This window comes from Dermacentor variabilis, chromosome 1 (assembly GCF_050947875.1).
Source record: "Dermacentor variabilis isolate Ectoservices chromosome 1, ASM5094787v1, whole genome shotgun sequence".
NCBI classification, from domain to species: Eukaryota; Metazoa; Arthropoda; class Arachnida; order Ixodida; family Ixodidae; genus Dermacentor; species Dermacentor variabilis.
Genome location: NC_134568.1, coordinates 134,797,106 through 134,813,339, shown reverse-complemented (window position 1 = coordinate 134,813,339; position 16,234 = coordinate 134,797,106). Strand labels below are relative to the sequence as shown.

At 47.9% G+C, this 16,234-nt stretch overlaps 1 protein-coding gene across 1 annotated transcript in view; it reads right to left on the bottom strand.

Annotated features, from left to right (window-relative positions):
* Positions 1-15,264, bottom strand: part of LOC142584903 (uncharacterized) — a 118,663-nt gene extending 103,399 nt beyond the window's left edge. The window contains exon 1 of the mRNA XM_075695245.1: positions 14,964-15,264. Coding sequence (XP_075551360.1) covers positions 14,964-14,984 — 21 coding nt within the window. The 5' untranslated portion in view covers positions 14,985-15,264. The remainder of the gene's footprint in view (positions 1-14,963) is intronic.
* Positions 15,265-16,234: the final 970 nt, after the last annotated feature.

Sequence of the window (16,234 nt, the reverse complement as noted above, 5' to 3'; positions counted from 1 at the left end):
GCAGCTGTAACGTCGACTCTGCGCTTTCTCAGCGGTGCGCACCGAGTGGCCGCATGCCCGACAGGGCGCACAAGCAGTGTACGGAGAACGCTGCTATATCACACGAGGCGTGGCCGCGCCGCCGAAGAAACAGCGTATACAGAGCACTCGCGCAAACGCACATACGAGCGTATACACGGAACGTATATATAGTAGCCCACTATACGTCGCCGTCATACCCCGCGACGGGTCGACTCGCACGGGCGGTGCGCAAATCAGAGCGCGGCGGGAGGCGCATGATATCTCGGCTTCGCGGGCTCGAGTCGCGAGAGACCGAACACGGCGCCGCGAAAGAAGCGGGCAACGGCAGCGCGCAGCGCTGCATCCGCCGAGCGTGGATAACGACCGCGCCTCCACGCACGCGTGAACTTCGCGAAGAAACGAGCAGAGAGACCGGCGAGGACCCGTCGGTTGCGCGGGTGTACATACACGAGGCGAACGCGACGATACGACTGAATGGGCGACCAGGTTAGCGGCCGAGGTCGGCGCCGGTGCGCGCTAATAAGTAAGCTGCGGTGGTCAAAACTGGATAGAAGCAATCAGATTTCATCTCGGTCGTTGTTTACACTGGCCGCCCGCATAACGAAAAGCCCGCTAGCGCGGCTCCGCCGGTCCTGCCCCTTTCGTTCGTCTCCGGCGGACCCGCAGCGACCGCGGTCGAGGGCCGCCCGCCGTAAATGTGGTGGGCGGGTCGAGCGGACAAGTCAAGCGGACGAAACCTGTTTGCATATTGAGTTCTCGTTCCGCGCGCGCGCGCGCCTCTGTCGGCTGTCCGGCGGGGGATTCGCTCTAATTCTCGCTCCCCGTCTCCGGTCGCTTATGGGGAGGGGGGTTCGATCGCAGCGCCGCGGCCAGTGTCAACGCGCGCTCACGAATGTCCGTCGGCGTACCCTTTTACAGGGGAGGGCGACTTGGACTTTTTTTTTAGGGCATTTGATTTGGAAATCAGAGCTTGCATCCAAAATGGTGCTACAGCAAAGCGGCTTACGTGCACCAGCGTTGCATATGTGTCCGCTAACCTAGTTGTCTTGTATTCCCACGCTGTATTAGTTCCGTCTCCAAAAGTTTCCTTTTGCTTCACCAATTTCTCTCGTTCCCCTTTTAAACGCGTGCGCGACGTTTCAGTGCGTGGACGCGGGTGCCATTAAACGTCGAGACTGACGGTGCAAAAAGCGATTCGCAAAGTTGTAGTAGAGAGAAACAGAGGCGACGAATCGTTATACTTTTATTTATTTATTTATTTATTTATTTATTTGAATATACTGCCGCTTAGGAAGAGCTACTGCAGGAGTGAGTACAAGTCTACAGTGCAAGTTTCAGAAGGGTAAACACGTTTCTGTAGCAACTAGAAGTTATACAAGAATAGAGGAAATGCTTACTAGGCTGTGTTACCACTGAGTGCAAAAGAGAAAACATGTTTGCAGCAACGCAAAGAGAAATTATATAGGAAATAGGGCAAGGGTTATTAGGCTGCATTGCAAGCTAGTGCCGCGAAAAAAAAAATGCCTTTGATGAGAGGAACCCGATATTTCCAGATGAACAATTTCATATATCGATAGTGTGTAAAAAAACTGTATTCAAATGCATTAGTCCGAGGGAAAAACGGTTTCAGGTTAAGTCCATGATAACTGCTCGCCGAAGACTTAATTTGGAAACAGATGAGCTGTTGCGTAGATACCTCCGCAGAGTCTGAGCATTTTTTGCGTAGAAATGTCGGTGCTCTAAACTGTCAGAGGGCATAAACTAATTGTCTTTCGTGTCCGTGCGTGAATCGCGAACGGCACGAACATAAGCAGAAGCGGAATAGCCGAACATGCACAGCTTTGGCGCATTTGTGATGGGCTGCAGTCTGTCTCCTGCTTTCCTCCGTTTTCCGTTATTATTACATTAATTTTTGTTTTTCTTTTACCATGGGTTACCACATGGCATGTTATAATTTAGTGCATATAGCCTTCTCCATATAAGAGAAGAAGAAAACGGGAAAAACTGCAATGTGGTCTGTGGAACCTGTTGTACATAATTAACTGTTCGTGGTCTGTAGGCCGGTCTGTCCATATCGCTGCCCCTCTAAGCGCTTTTTCTCTTGTGGCCTTTTTCCTTGCACACAGTCCAGAGGGGCCAAGCATTCGCTGCATACGCGCGGCAGCAGAACACTTTGAGCACTTCACAGGGTTTCCGGTGCTGGGCCCCAGGTTCAGGCTATGGATGGTGTATAAGGGCCGCAGCCCGAAGTTCTGTTTAAAAAAAGAAAAAAGAGACTTCCACCACCAAAGTCAGGCTATGAGGAAGGGAGCTTACACATTGGGAAAGGGTGTGAATGGGGCGCATGTGTCCCGTAGGTGAATAGATTTTTGGGCTACAAAGATGGGAGCGGGAGTCGGAGAGAAGGGACAGCCCACCTAGTGTTTCTCTTTCAGTAGATACAGACGTAGAGCCTAGACGTTAACGGCACATACCCACTCGGAAGATTGGCCGAGAACCGGGCAGTTAAATACAACAATAAGAAAAAGGAAATTTAAAATAATGTAAACGCAATTTGTCAATATAGTTTTATGATAATTAATAGACAGATTCTAGCTTATGATTTTAATACAATAAAGGGATAAATCAAAGCATAGATACAGATGATCGAAATCAATTTTGTAGAAATATACCTGCATCTTAAGTTCTGATTTTAGGGTCCAAATCTCTCTGTCACTACAATAAAATCGTGGATGGCATCGCCAACCTACCTGACGCTGCGCCCACGGGTCGAGACCCCCAAGTATAGTCAATTTCGAACATTTAAGTCTAATCTAAAAAAGCGTAGCGGTGTTTCTAAAGTTCTTTTTCGCAAATCAGAATATCTTTGACAATAAATGAGGAAACTTTCTATTGTATCGTGTTCTCTGCAAGAGGGACAGTTCGGTGGGAGAACCAGACCGGCTCTTTGCACGAAAAAAAAATTAGAAGCGGAATTCGGCCGCGTAGTCTAGTGATTGGGACTTGAAGTGCTTCGCCTTTGACAAGAGTTTAATCTTGCAGTAATGCGACAAGTGCTGAAAATCTCGGGAGTTTGTTAATTAAGGGGCGTGAAATTCACGCAGCGTCATTTGTCTCCTAAATATAGCCCCTATGATGCAAGCTGATGCCGGTAGGATTTGAATGACTGGGCCATTAAGGGACGCTTTCACCAAGGAACCTGCCATTTCCTTTAGGAAAAGGCCCTTATACCCTGGTACCGAAACCAATCTAATCAAAGCTGAATGAGGGGGCACTAACGATTTGAAAGATCGCAAACAATGGGCGTCACCAGAAGCAGTGAGGGAGGAGCACAGAGACAGGACATCCGTCACGACCACTGTAGAATGTGTTGATGCATTTTGTTTGCGGAGGGCTAGAATTTACAGCTAAAATTCTGCTGGAAAGATCGGGAAGTCCGGGAGGCGAAGAGAAAGCGAGCAATGAAGAATAGGAGAAAATATTGGAATTTCACACTTTTCTTCATTTTGGGAAGCGTCAGTGGCAATAACTGTCTTGATCGGTGTGTGCAAAACGTAATAATTTAAGATAGAGCTTAGCATGCGGCAAGATAGTGCCTTTGCATCTTCAGGAAAAATGTAATCGGACTGATCGTTTTGGACGTTTGGACGTTTAAAAGTTAAACATCCACGAATTTGGACGTTTACCTGATCTAGGAGAGTTTGCACAGAAATAATTTCAGGTGTGTGGAATTGAAGCCAGTACAAGCCAAAATAAAAAAAAAATCCCGCTGAGAGTTCAAAACTGTTTGTGAACGCCTTATAGGGGATTATGGGGGATGCTATATTGTCTATACTACGTGACAACGTAGCATTTAAAATGGCTGTACAGCTAACAATCGAAAGCGTGTAACAAGAGAAGGAATCCTAGCTTCCAGGTGTAAAACTTCAGTTGTAACAAATTTATGTCGCCCTAAACATTGCCGCAAGGCCTGCCTCTCTAGAAGAACAATATGTCGAAGTTTATATCCAGGAGCTCCAGAGTACAACACAAAACCAAATTCCAATACCGGGCGAGCATACGTGAGGTATATTGACAACAGCGTTCTTCTTCGCATTCCTGATCGACTATTGCTCAGCCTACGTAGGAAACCAGTCGCACGAACACCCTTTGCTGCAATACAGTCAATGTGCGCCTTCCAAGACTGAGAATCGTCATATATTACTCGAAGATACTTGACAGTCTGTACTTGTGGGATGATATCTAGATGATAAAAGAGAGAAATGTATATGGGTTCCTTTAATGGAAATGCGAGCACCGAGCATTTGTTTGCGTTGACACAGAGATGCATCACATGAGGCCATCTTTCTATAACAGAAAAGTATGTCTGTGATATTGATAATGCTCTTCGATTTCGTTTGTCGACAAGAAATACGCTATGCCATCGGCATACACATATGTACGCCGTCATGACATGAAACGGAACTCATTTGAATACTGAATAAGACTGGAGAATGCACTGCCCCTTGTGGAACGCATCTCGTCTGCGCATAGATACCTAGCCGAAGAAATGCCGCTTTGGAAGCAATAAAATTCTCTGTTCCTTAAAAATTCTGCAGTGCATGCTTGAAGGTATTTTGGAAAGTTAAATTTTCGAAGCTGATTGAGCAATATCACGTGTTCAACACTATCATAATCTTTCGAGGTGTCTAGAGCGACTAAAGCCGCGTACTGTCTTTGGCATCGCGCCAATTGAATATAACTTTCTATGACAATATGAGCCTGCAATATTTAGCATGGCGATTTGAAACCAATTTGTTTCGGTCGCAGGATCGATCACCCATTAAGAAAATTTGTCAAACGAATATTTATAACTCTTTCAATCATATTACGAAATTTGAAGTTATCGCGACGGGCTTAATACTGTCTAATACATAACTCCAAAGGCAATTTTCCACTCCAATGGAAGCCATGCCCTTCTGACAGAAAAACTGAAGATGCCTAATAAATAATCTTGTGATTCTTCGTATAAAATTTTCAGCATGGACAAAGTGATTCCATCGGGGCCCGGAGCCACTGGTTTATGCCCTGTTCCTAAGTTTTGCCTTCTTCTTCGTCTTCTTTCTTTTCACGTGCTGGAAGGTTCGTTCGGAGTCTACCACAAAACTTTAGCGCTTTTTGTGCCAGCAGGCAAATATAAAGTATTTCGCAAAACAGCAAAGGTTCAATATACACACATTTACGACCGCATCGTGCGCTTAGTGAACCTATACTGATTGGACAGGGGTAACTGCAGACACGCGCGCAGCCGAAAAACCCGGGCACCTCGGACGTGAGCTGCATTCGAACCCGGAAGAGGAGACCTCGAGACACGCACGGGCGGCAAACGCCAAAACCGGAAGGCACACTTCGCGTGTGCGCGAATGCGGGGATCGCGATTTTTTCATCGCGTGAATCGCCAAGATCTGCAGAGACGGAAGTGACAACGGAGGCCAGGTCCGACCAAGTTCAATGCGGCCAGCCGCAGTTCGGGATTGCGAAACAACGCGCGCCAACGCGCGCCAAAATTTAGCCCCTCTGCAAGCTCGCAGCTGTAGCAATGCGGGAGGTAAGTGCGGCAAACAGCGGAGGCATTTAGGAAGTGTGTGCGTGTGTGCGTGGTGCAATACACGCGCACACCAGTGACCTCCAACGAATCACGGTGACATCCCGTGGAGCGCTATCAGCAGGAAAAGTCGTTACGATTGCCACTCACGTCCGCGTGGCATTCCCAGGGGTCAGTCCTAAAATTCCGCGCGTTCGAGGAACAATCTACGACGAATCCCTTCGGTCACGCGAGCTGTAGATATATGCGGCCTGTGGAAAGGCGGCGCTCTCGTCATTATCTGTCGAACTCAGAACATGCGGCATACGTGTATATGCAGAAAAAAAGCTTGTGTCCTGCCATCGCGACTGTCGAGAGTCTTATAGTGATAAGCAGGTTGAATCGTAGGAAGAAAAGCCCCCACGCCGCTTTGAATCGTGCCTGGTGCGAGGTAACGAGACAATGATATGGGCGTCACGATCGACCCCGCATGCACTTCGTGGTCCCTTCCCATACATAGGCATACTAAACTGTGACTGCGCGGCAGGTCAGGTTTGTATATTGAAGGCGAAGCCTGCCACAGGCTACAGTGTCGTGTGTTTTTTTTTTTTCTATCAGAAGTATCGCAACCTAGTTTTCCGTTCTGGCAGAGATTCTCGTTGTCTATGCGATCTGTTTTATTTTCTACTGCAACTACTGAGCAAACATACCCGTCCACCTGCCGCAAAACAGGCATAGCCAACTATAAACTAGCAGCGGCACTACAAGAAACACCCCATTGTTCCCATGCTCCATTTCGACCTAGTTGATATAAACATTTATTGCTTTGAAAGCATGTGGTCAAGCCTTCAGCCCACAAGGATAAGCAGAGGTCAATCCCATTTCATTAATCTTCCCTCCCTCTCATGTTCTATACGCTGCGTGTGGATTAACGGTGTACGCGTCGACTGGAACAGACGTCCGCCTATTCTATTTTCTTTTTTTTTGCGTAGGCAGTTGTTGTAGACCGAATACAAGGTTTTTGTTACAAAAAGCATCTTTGAGTATAGCCTAGTGTCACTCCTCGCCCTCGTCCATGCTTGAAAACGGTAAACGAAGTAGCCGATTATCAAACGTCTTTATCATGATGTTGCGGGTTAGACTGTTCCACAGAAGGTCCCGTCACACACGTTTGCCGATAGTCTCTTCCTTCACCTTCGTCACATTTCCCTGGTGAGTTCTATGGCAGCAATTCGCTTTCCCGGATGGTCTATAAATGACCGTTTTCTACAAGTGCAACAGAACGCGGAAACGTATAATATTTCCGAGTAACTGCATGCACTTCACTGCAACATAACCGAGCGAATAACAGTCGCGTAAAAAAAAAGAATGATGACAACAGCAAGCGGGGAGCGATACATGTAGGCAATGATTTATAAAAAAAGTTAATGATGGTACAACTATAGGTTACACGACCACATTAAATGAGCTAGAGGCTATACATTATAGAATGATAAAACTAGAGTGGCAGTTAGACAAGACACCTAACCCGGGAAGCTATATTAGACTTATAGATATCAAGAGGCTGTTGGAGCTTTTGTTCTTCTTACGTTTGTATGTAAAAAAAAAGGAAAAAGAAATCTCAGTTGTCACGCTTATAGGCGCAGATGCATTTGAATAAAAGCAATCGAACTGAACCTGAACCGAAGGAAGACAGCAACTGCTACCATTTCAGAACGAAATGATCTAAGCGCTAGCCCCCACGACAGGGATATAGTAAATAAACTTCGCTATTCTCCAAAACATTCCTTGATTTCTTCAGTGTCGGCGCGCCCCACTAGCAGTTTGTTAAGACTTACCGAAGGCGTTGTACGCGATAATGGGGGCAGGCGCTGCGCATAAATCGACAACTACGAGGGCAACTCGACCGTGATCCTTTAAGTTCCGAATTTAGCCATGCCTGCTGATCTCCGCGGAAACGTTGCTTCTATATACAAATACGTTCTGGGTCCCATAAGTTCAATGCCCAAGCGACGCCACGCCCTATACAGCACACAAGATAAACTGAGGCACCCTATACACTTTGGCTTTTAAAGGAAAACCAAACGAAACGCGACTATGGTGAAGAATGCAATAAGAACGATCAAGAACTCTGTCGCAGCGAGAAAGGCGATAGTTCTGGCTGTAAACACGTGATGCACCTTACGCGTAATCAGACAGCCCGATATCGAGAAGTATGTCTAACGTTATCCCTTGCCGACGCCGGGGCACTGAGACAGGAATCGCCTGAAGCGTCAAAGAAGCTGTAACTCAGAAACAGGTACTTACGTCGCCTCACGGAAAGTAGCATCGAAACGCTGCTGGGCTTATGCAACAGCGCTGGTTTGATTAAATCCACAATCCTAAGAAAAAATTCTGCCCAAAACAGCGTGGCCTAACAAGAAAAAAAAAATATGACGCAAGTAAGAGGCGATCGGATAAGACGCAGGCCTTCGGATGTGAGATAGCTTTGCGAATGGCACTTATACTGCTGCCGCAGCAAGAGATAATTGTGCCGTTCACAAATCAAACTTGCTTGCATTAATTTTTTTAATGTTTTCAACTACCCTGTTAACTTTCCTTGACCGTGTAGAAGCGTGTCTTTTAGGTGACAGCCTGTCTTTTATTTCCGACTAGAAAACCTTCCGTACTTTCCTCATCGTATCCTTTTACACCTTCTGAAAAAAAATTAATAGTGGGGACCAAGGCATAAAAAGACGGGCAAAAGAAGAACGGCCTGGCAGCGCGTCGGAAAGCGGCTGACTCTCGTTCCCTCACTCCCGATCGAGGCAAATGCACCGACATAACCACACTTTTTGCTGTCACATTATTAATTTTAGCGCGAAGGAGCCGAGCCTTACAGTTGTCACCTTCGCTTTAGCTCTTTCTTTTGCAGCATGCTCGAAACTCTGTGCGCACGGCAACAACCCAGCATTATACTACCAGTCCATGCTACGCTGTGCTTGGTATGTTCCGCCTCAACAGCGTGGCATCACCCTGATGAAGAAGCGGCTGCCCCCATTTTGCAGAGCAAGGATGTGCGCAAAAACACTGAGAAAAGGAAGAACGAAAACAACGAAACGGCTTCTGAGGTACACGGGGGAGAAAACCAGAGCAACTGGTCGTCTCTCCTACATTCCCCAGATGCGGATGACCGCGCGCGCTGCCTTGCTCGGAGCTCGTAGATGAGGCGTGTCGTAATCGGGAGAGGAGGGGATCCCGGAGGCAACAGGCGTCAAATGACCAAGGGTGCGAGTTGCCCGCGCAATGGCAATCTTTGCGACCGCCTCGGTGCCACGGCAAGTGGTAGCTGGCGAAGCCTCATGTTAGCAGAAGGCGGCGTTCGCCGCCTTCGGCTTACAGCACAAATGGGGCACTGCGACAAGCGGAGAGGGTGTACAAAGCTCGAGTCCAGAGTGTTCGGAATATGCATAAGCGAAAGCCAGCTATCATCAAGAAAACAGCGTGAACATGGTGCATATAAAAAGAAGACGGTTGCGCAACGCTGTCTACCGACTTTCATGTTTGTAATTGTGCTGACCGCGCTGTTACGATCGCTTACGAAGTAATAAGCTCCCAAGCGTGGACTGTTGGGCCAGTTGGTGCATCATGTGGTGTCCTTGAGCGGAAATATGGGCGTCTGTCCTATCCACTTCGTTTCTTCTCGCCCGTATTTCTGCTCAGGGACACCACATAATGAGCTCCCCTTGACCTTTGTTAAACGGACTTTGTTGAACTACTTGTGAATGAATGAATGAATGAATGCGTATGTATGTTAGTAAACAGCAGGTGTACTCGCTTTTGCATGAGAAATACTGTTCTCGAAAACCATCGAATCTGACAAAAACTTCAAAATTCAAGACAGAACGCAGCAGAACACGACGAGCGTCAGGCAGGCGCTCGCAAAGGAGGCAACTGTCTTGTCCTCTTACTACAAGGTTAGCTAGAATGTGTGTGAGCATTCCTCAAGCAACCTCGAGCCCCCGGGTCGTTGCCGAGGCATGCCACCCTTCGTTTTCAGTTATCAGAACTGTCGAAACACGTCCGTGCCTTGTTCGTCCACTAATATAACGCGAGATGCACGTACTAGCTCAAGCGGTACGTCCGTACGTCCCGGTTTACAGCGAAGCTGTTAGCCTCCAGTTGGTCGGGATTTTTCACTGCGCGTCCTCACTGAAACGAAATACCTTCAGCGATTAAAAAAAAAAGCACCTTCAGTGGTTGCAGTGAGAAGTGCCTACATTCTATGGTGTCACGCATACAGCATACAGCACAACAATCGTTTCAATGAAGAACAAGCACAAAACAAGCATCAAACCAAACCATTGATGATAACGCGCTCCTAATAAGAATGCCGAAGCACGTAGCACTCCCCGCATATGTTTCCCAGCAACGATTCGGAAGCTGCCGCGGCGACGGCAGTTTCCGGCGTGTGTAATGACGTCACTAGCATTTCATATATAAAAGAACCAATATAGCGACTGATTTGATTGTTGTTGCAGCTCTGCTATGGGAAGGCAACGCATAGTCAGACCTCTCGAGGAGCAGCGTGAACACGAGGAGCGGCAAAGGGAAAAGAAACAGCAATACTACCAGTGGCGGCGTCCGAAAAAAAAAAGAAAACATTACTCCCATTGCTACCATTACTCGAAAGCAATAAAACTTTGCATATGCCCCCCTCGGCAGTTGTAGTGGTGCTTTTCAACAGCTTCGCCGGCCATCCCCTTTCGCAGGGCCGGGATGACGAGTCAACATTTTTTTCACGCCGTTCCCAAGATGAGCACAAGGTTTTTCCTGGGAGCGCGTTGGCAGCGCCAGGAGCGTCGCTCAGAGTCACGCAAGCCAGGTCACGTTAGCGCATGCAGCCGTGCACGCAGCGAAACCAAACCAAGCGGAAACGTCAACGCAGAGCTTGGGCCGTGCTTCTTCCACAACGCAGAAACCAGTTCCAGAGTCAAGACGCCAAGTAGCTGAGCGACGAGTAGCTTTTAACGTATACGAGGGCGTCATCTTCCAAGTTCACCGTGTGATCAGATGCTCATCGCATACCTCTCGAGCTAGCTTATGCGGTCGCGGAAGAAACGCCACAGCGCATACTTGTGCCTCGAATAGAACCACCTGCATAGGCCGCACAGCTTGTAGCGCGGTAGACATCAAGCCGATAGGTTTCACCGCGCGAACGGCTTTATGGGGTATTGCGTCATAAGGCATCGACTGACGAGCCTGGCGATGCGAACTGGCGCTTAGTGAAGGCAATTTGGGTTCTGTTGTCGACGCAGTCTTTCCTCAATTTACACCGGTATAAATTCATCCTAGGGCAAATTCGTTCCAGAAAACGAGCCTTGGCTGTCCTCTACGAGGAGATTACGACAAGAAAGATGCAAGCCAGCTATATAGAAAAAAAAAATGCCGCATCTCCCAGACAAAACTGCTCCTGAATATCATACGCGAAACATTTGCGCGGGTATAGTAGCTCGGATAAAACTCGGATATTATGCTCCTGTGGCACCAATGCGCGAAAAAAAAAAGTGTTTTCTACTGATATTTTGAGTAGAAGACGAGATTGTTTAGCTACGCAATATATGCGCCCGCTCAAAGAAACCGTGTACCCAAATTTATTTTTTTACCCTTCACTGCCCATGTGCAAAGCCATAGAGTCAAAAGCTAACCTACTTTGGATGAGAGAGGAAGAAAAGAAAAAGACTATAATAGCCTTTCTTTTAACACTGAATACATTTATATGAGACTGCATCGATAATTTTTTTTTTCCAGAATATTTTCTCTATATACGCCCGCTTTCCTCGGTTCAAAGTTATATCAGCAACGTAACATAACAAGCTTAACAGAGTGCTATAACTGGTTTTTTCTCACATCTATTTGTTAGGTTTCACTAATTCAGGGTCGCTGGTTAGTTTGTTGGCCACGGCCGCCGCATTCCAGTAGGGGCGGAATGCAAAAACGTTCGTCATGTACTGTGCATCTGGTGCACGCTAATAAACCCCAGGGAGTCAACATTAATCCGGAGTCACCACTAATAATACATTTTAATTTAATTATGGGGTTTTACGTGCCAAAACCCCTTTCTGATTATGAGGCACGCCTTAGTGGGGGACTCCGGAAATTTCGACCACCTGGGGTTCTTTAACGTGCCCCTAAATCTAAGTACACGGGTGTTGTCGCATTTCGCCCCCATCGAAATGCGGCCGCCGTGGGAGTCCCCACCACGGCGTGTCTCATGAGTTATAATCCATGTGTGCAATAGCGGCACGTTAAAGCCAATAATTTATTTTGTTTTACTAATTCAGTGCAGAACCCGCCGACATGACTATGAAATCATGATGGCGAGTACGTGCATGGTGGCCGATCCGAATCTAGGCCATGGCGACCTCATTTCCAAAGGCATGGGGTGCAAACACCTTCCTGAGCACTGAGACTTGAGCACCGATTAAATAAGTTTTGTTGGCTCTACATGTGCAGCGCGAAAACACGGGGAAGGCGGGAGATGGAAATTCAAGACGATGAGCAAAACGAGAACAAGGTGAAAGCAGGAGCCAACGTTTCGACAAGTGGACTTGTCTTCTTCAAGGCGAGGAAGACAAGACGAACAGGCGCAAGCGCGCACTGCGCTGGGTGGATCTACTCCTGTTCGTCCTGCCTTCCTCGTGCTGTAGCACTTACAGTCATGAACCACGTAACAGGCTCAACTTTCCGCCAAAACTTTTGGCGGTCAACATTAATCAGATACCGGCCCTGCGGCCGTCTCTCGTAGACCTTGGTGCAACTGTGGGATGTCAAAACCCATTCAATCGATTGTTATTCAATAGAAAAATACGAAATAGAGTTATCAGTTCAATTTCAATATGCACAAGCGTCGCTAGATAGCGCAAGTCAAAAGTGCCGAAACTCGCAGGCCGCTTATACAGTACAACAGCCTCACCACGTTACAGTGCTTCAGTGAATACCGGCTGTCGTGCAACGTCCTTGAAAACATGGCAGTTGACGCAGCTGCAGGGTAGTCTCGCGAGAACGATGAAATAGCTGGTTTCTCACTTTCGATTAAAAAAAATTACATGTATATCGCCGGCTCATGGAAAAGACAAATTTTATCATTGCTAAAACACATTAATATTTATCCGCATGTCCCCTGCTACATTTCTTACTGATGCTGTCGGACTGATTATTCGCTTATAGTACGGAGAAAGCCCAATAATTCAAATCTTCAAGATTCTAATCCCACGACCAACATGCATCACAAAGGGAAGTTGCTGCTCTTCAAACATTTTTCTAAAATAGATGCTTCTAGGAACACCGTGCTTCGCGAGCATCTCTGCGGTGATCGTGACTGCATGCACTGTTTTTCTGTCTGTACTCAGTCACTGTATGTTTATACTAAGTGAAGGCCATTCCTGTGACATTTGTTCTTATATGGGGAAAACACGGGGAAGGTGGAAGATGGAAATTCAAGACGAAAATATGTGTGTATCTGAACTTGAATTTCATGAGGCTGCAAGTGGCATGCACTTGCGCGTTTGAGTATCTGGCTGGTTTATTTCTACTGGACTTTTCCTTCTGTTTTGCTGCCATTGCAGCAAATATCAATACAGACGGTATGAGAGAATCTGTATAAATAAATTTATAACCACGTCTGTATGAAATAAAATAATTCATAACGTCTGTATAAATAAATTTACAACAGACATAAAGCGACTGTACTGCCTTATTGAACAGAGGAAGCTGAAGGTTGACGAACAAAGGCGACGCACAGGCAGCAATAGTGCACGGACAGCAAATAAAGAAGCAAAATCAGAGGCGCGTTCCTTTCTCAGGCCCTTCGTTTTGCAATAATGAGCAGGAAATCAGTCGTTTCAGCCCATTGCATTGGGCAGGAAAGATTGCTAACAGCCACTGTAGCAAATATCAAGCGACAGCGAGTCACCATCTGTGGCTGCGTGCCTCAAGACCTGAGACGTAGAGCTTTCTGATCAGTTTTACGAGCGCCGTTTATGATTAACCAAGCTGTGGGCATTTGTCCTAGCTTATATTCACATAATGGTCAATGGAAGTCAGGAATAGAGGAGTCACCCCTCTAAGACAAGAACCCGACGCATCTATACCTTTGCACTTCCAGAAATAGTTTTCTTGCAGTGGGTGCCCTTACACCTGCCGGCGACCACGCGCACCAACAGCCCTTATCGTCAAGTGTGGGTACAAAGAAGATGACAGCTGAAAGCACAAGGTGCGTCGCTTGAAAAGTGGATTAGCAGAGGCATTTCAATGACCTTCTATTCCGATACCTAATCGCCAACACCCCCCACTCCCACCGCATACACACACTTATTGGGAGGGGGGGGGGGTGCTGCGCGTCACCGCCGACAGTATGTATCGCGAGATACCAAATGTCCCTCGTTTACCACTTTGACGTGAAGGAATCCTGACAAACAAAAGTCTCCCCCAACACGGGAATGAGCTTCACGGCCACGAAGCTCCTGAGCAAAGCGAAGATGATGACATGGATGCAGAGGATAAGCAAGGCAAGGCGAGACTAGGACGAGGTGGTGCACTGCCGCTTGTATATGCATGTTGCTTTTCAGAAGGAGTTGCCGCTGAATTCTTGACTTCTAATTGGCTACAGAGGCGTCGAGCTATATATCTATGACTTTGTATGAGTCTCGCTCATCTGGGAGAGAGGGGTAGAAAGCAACAAGCAATGCCGATTCGCAACAAACGATCATGCCGACTACCAAATATTCTTTTATCCTGAAAGGTATTTTGTAGCGCAGGCGGCTACATTAGGAAACGATGAAATTTTAGTTCTAGCGTCAGTTCACGAAATTGTTCCAAAAGTCACCTCATACATTTGCAAGTACTGCGGCTGACAGTCTTGTCTGGGAAAACATGCCATCAAGTCACTTGGTGGAACGAAAGTATGCGCAAGCTCCCCATTAAGAGCTAAAGGGTGTTTCGAATTTAAATCAGTACATTGAGTGGTAGTCACAGTGTGAAAGAGGTGCGGCATGTCCGGAATATGAATTCAGGACATGCTGCGACGTCCTCTGCAGTGGCGGGTCATGGATTAGGTCCTCCCATTTCAGTTTATTTTAGAGTCTCTTTTGTTTATAGAAAACATGCGAGCACGTGACAGGGTACCAGAGCTGTGGCTTCCGCGGCTCGAACACTGGTAATTTCAAGAGGGGCTTTCTGTCTTCCTTTCGGTCGAGCTCAAGGCAAGCTGACCAGGAAGGTAAGACTTCAGTCGACCTTCCAGGTCATAAAGTAGTGTCTTCGCCCTCGGCGTTAACTGTCTGAGCACGTTTGCAAGCATGCAGTCGCCGATGAAACGGATCGAGCAATCAATACTCACGATGTAGTTCCAGAAAGGCATCCCATTTATGTGCACCCAGTCCGTCCAAGAAGAATTCGGCGTCCGTGCAGACTATCGTTGGATAAAGGTGGCGCAGGCAAGAACAGAAGGGCGGTCTAGTTTGCGGCACAAGGTGATTGCAAGCGTCGAAGGCGACGGGGCGGTCGCACACAACCAGGTCCTGTGCTGTTCTGTTCCAGAGAACGAACGCGGCACACCGAAATCGGAGCGCACCGGTGGGCGCAAGCACACACTTCTGGGCCGGCTCAGCCAAGGGTGGCGCGACCGCCAACGATGATATGGCAAATGCGGCGACAGAGCGGAACGATGAGTGCCGTCGCAGCTACGGAGACGCTGAGAGGAGGAGTCACTCGCTGTTTGCCCCGAAGACGTCACGCACGCACGCACACACGCGCACACACATACACACACACAGCGCGACGCGACGCGACAGCACCGCTACGACGTTGCCGAAGAAACGAGAGACGGGAAAGGAGGCCGTCGACCACGGCGAAGAAGCTGTATCTTACTTGGAAAACAAAAAAATTCGGCAAAGATGCTCCTCAGGAGCAGCGGGATTCACAGGCGGCCCGCACGATCCTCCCCGCCTGCGCTGACCAAACTTCCGCTCGCCCCGCTCTCAGCCTTCCTCCGTCTCTCGCCGCAGTTTTTATTTTGTCTTATGTTAGCGAGAAACACACACACTCCCAAAAAGAAGAAAAGAAAAGAAAAGCCGCGGCGGCGAGCCTCATGGTTGTACGGGGCGGGTTTCCTCAGGCAGGCCAGGAGGGGGCGAGGAGAAGCGCAGTTTGCAGTGGTGGGATTGCCGCTGTACGAGACCCGTTCCCGACGCATGCTGCTGCTGGATTGCAGCTACTGGCAGCAGGCATCACGTGACAGCGCGCTAGAGTTATAGCAGTTCCTCTTTCTCCTTCAGGTCCAGTAAACGAGATGAGCTATAAGGGACCCGTAAACGAAAACAAGCAAAGACAAAGCGCGCTGCATTAAGGCGAGCGGGCCGAAAGAGATGAGAAAGCAAAATAAATAAATAAATAAATAAATGAAGGAAGGAAGAGCAAGAAGTTTTCGCAGCGCCCATGGAAGCGGGGCAAGGTGGCGAGCTGCACTGCGAGGGCTTGCCTCGAGCGTGCCGGAGGTGGTGGAGGGCATCGCCGCCACGGTAGCCGGCGCTCATCGAGCGCAGGGACGAATATCGGTGCGAGGAACGATTTCTTTCCTGGGCGCAGGTCGAATAAGCAGCGCCCTGGCAG